Source organism: Apaloderma vittatum, unplaced genomic scaffold (genome assembly GCF_000703405.1).
Source record: "Apaloderma vittatum isolate BGI_N311 unplaced genomic scaffold, ASM70340v1 scaffold38241, whole genome shotgun sequence".
In the NCBI taxonomy this organism is placed as follows: domain Eukaryota; kingdom Metazoa; phylum Chordata; class Aves; order Trogoniformes; family Trogonidae; genus Apaloderma; species Apaloderma vittatum.
In genome coordinates this window covers 32300-34865 of record NW_009701487.1, presented here as the reverse complement: position 1 = coordinate 34865, position 2566 = coordinate 32300, and the positions used below count along the sequence as shown (strand labels likewise).

The 2566-nt window shown below is 48.9% G+C and overlaps 1 protein-coding gene across 1 annotated transcript; it reads left to right on the top strand.

Moving 5' to 3' along the window:
* Positions 1-334: 334 nt before the first annotated feature.
* On the top strand, positions 335-1498 carry LOC104281241 (thiamine transporter 2-like; the record flags this gene model as incomplete). Its single annotated transcript, XM_009879153.1, has 3 exons — positions 335-527; positions 846-987; positions 1376-1498. Coding segments are annotated over 3 exons (458 nt in total), but the record flags the coding sequence as incomplete, so codon positions are not given.
* Between the last annotated feature and the right edge of the window lie 1068 nt (positions 1499-2566).

The window sequence follows — 2566 nt, the reverse complement described above, 5'->3', positions numbered from 1 at the left end:
AACGGAGCTGTGGAAGCAATTGCGACGCTTTTAGGTAAGCGGAAGATCATCAGCAACCACTTCTCACCCATCCCGTGCTGATGCGTTCTTCAGCGAGGTCTCTGTCACTTTTCTGTTTGTCTCCCACGAGGACCAAGGTGGCAGCAACAGCCTCCAAGGCAGCACCCAGACAAACACTGTGCAAAGCACGTTTGTGCCACGCAACCTGAGCGGTGGGGTCCTCCAGAACAATCTGCAATATAGACACACACGCTTTTCTTCTATTTACGCCGTTATGCAATGACTGCAGGACAGTAACACTTCAGAGTCTTAACTATTACTTTTAAATTTCTAGGTTCAGCAACAGCCATTGCAGTTGGATACGTCAAGCTAAACTGGGATCTTTCTGGAGAACTGGCTCTGGGGATTTTCTCTGCGCTGGATGCTGGCTGCCTGTTTCTCATGCGCTTCTCTGACAACATCTGGGCAAGTTACGCCGGTTACCTTGCATTTAAAGCATGCTACATGCTCCTCATAACAATAGCAACGTAAGTGTAATCCACAACTGTTCTAACTAAACGAATTTAAATCAATAGTCACTTTTATACTGGCCAAGATTTTACCGAAAGTTTCTTTAGAAAAGACATTTTTAAACACGTCGGGACAGCAGCATGTTATTCCTAGCTTATATAAAACTACACTTCAAATTACACGACCTAACTGTTACAACTGGTAAGAGCCAAGACCGAAAAGGCCTTATCCTTGGAGAAATCCACCATGCACATGAAACTGTTCCCAAACTGCCTCCTGTAAGTGAACTGCAAACATCCTCCTCCTCCCTAGGTAACCCGTACACTCATTTTCAGGTTTCAGATCGCCATCAACCTCAGCATGGAGCGTTACGCTTTGATGTTCGGCTTCAACAACTTCATTGCGCTGGTGATTCAGACAATTTTAACTGTTGTCGTCGTAGACTCGACGGGTCTGAACCTGGATATCAGCACCCAGGTAAGCCTCACACTGCTCTCGGCTGCCCATCTCTCCTCTGAGAGAGGGTTCTACGTGGAGATGAGCCACAACCAGCTGCTACAACTTTCTTGTCCTCTACTCCTGCCCATTTTGGGTTTCTGCAGTAATTTCCAAAGTATTTTCCTAGAGCAGAAAGGATAAGACCACTGTAATTATGAAAATTAAGGGATCTCACGATTCCACATTCCATTTCTAAATTTAAAGTTTCAACTTATGCACTGACGGGAGCCGCCACGCTGCTCCAGTCCTGTCGGGATGACTTGGGGCAAGGGTGACAGGGCAGGCGGCACCGGAGGGATGCCCCTTAAGTTGGTACCCAACGACAGCAGCAGTTTTTGACTCCTTCTCCCCCACCTCCATTTCCCAGTTCCTCATTTACAGCAGCTACTTCGCATGCATAGCTGGGATTTTCCTGCTCAGAAGCGTGTACACCATCGTCTCCATCAAACGCAGGAACCGCGGCACGGCCGGGCAGAGCACGGCTTTTTAATGATGGAGGCAAAAACAGCAGCTGCAAGCAACAGTGCAGAAGGCTGCATCATCTGAACAATTAATCAGGAGAAACGTAACGCTCAGTCAAGTGAGACCGATCAACGGTGAACCAGGCTGCTTATGAGCCTGCGGCACGAAGAGCTTTTGGTGCGCTTTGTCCATTTTCTTCACCAGCAGTTCAATACCAAATAAAACTTCTATGCAACTCAAATTTAGTGTCCTGACACCAGAACTTCTATTAGTGCTCGATGAGCACAAGTGCCAAGTACACACAGATGCCTGAACCTCATGACAGAAGAGCTTCTAGATCTCAGCCTTCCAACTTTCACTTCTACCAAGTCTTTCAATTAAAGGCAATTTAGTTACAGACACAAGACCTTCAGGCATCCCTAGGCAATCCCAAGCAGCAGCTGCCCCATTGCAGCGAGATGCTGGAAAGCTTGCCATGGAAATCTTCTGAAAACCTGAGGCTTTTTCAGGTGTTTACAGCAAGTTAACGAACAGCAATGAATTATTTTTCTTCCAAAAGACACCACCTGTGTGCGCTCCGAGGCGGGTCCCTGCGGTGCTGCACAGCGCAGGGATGCGGCTGCCCCCGCGCACCAACAACGAAACGCAGCCTTTCCCGCTTCGCGCTGACAGCACGCTCCCCAGACACCCGAGCAGGAAACCACCAGCAGAAAGCCTGCGGACAGACTGCGGAGGCAGCTTTACAGCGCAGTTCTCGAGGATGCACGAACACAACGCACCGTCCTTCCCTGCCAGCACCTCCATGAGCAATGCGCTAATTACGCCTGGCACTGGGCACGACCCACACACACTTGCCTCCAGCAGCAAAAACGCTTCTAAACCAACTTCTTAAGACACGGGGAGACACTTCCATTCCGACACAGGCAGTCTGGAAGAAGAGGACTAAAAGCTGGGATGTAACTACGCCGTCTGCTCTGGCCTCAGCTGTACCAAATCCCGCTCTGCTCCCTCACCACAATTACTCAGCCTCTTACACACGTAGGAGCTGACATATACACGCTTTAACCCAATAAAACGTACTCATGCTACACGATTG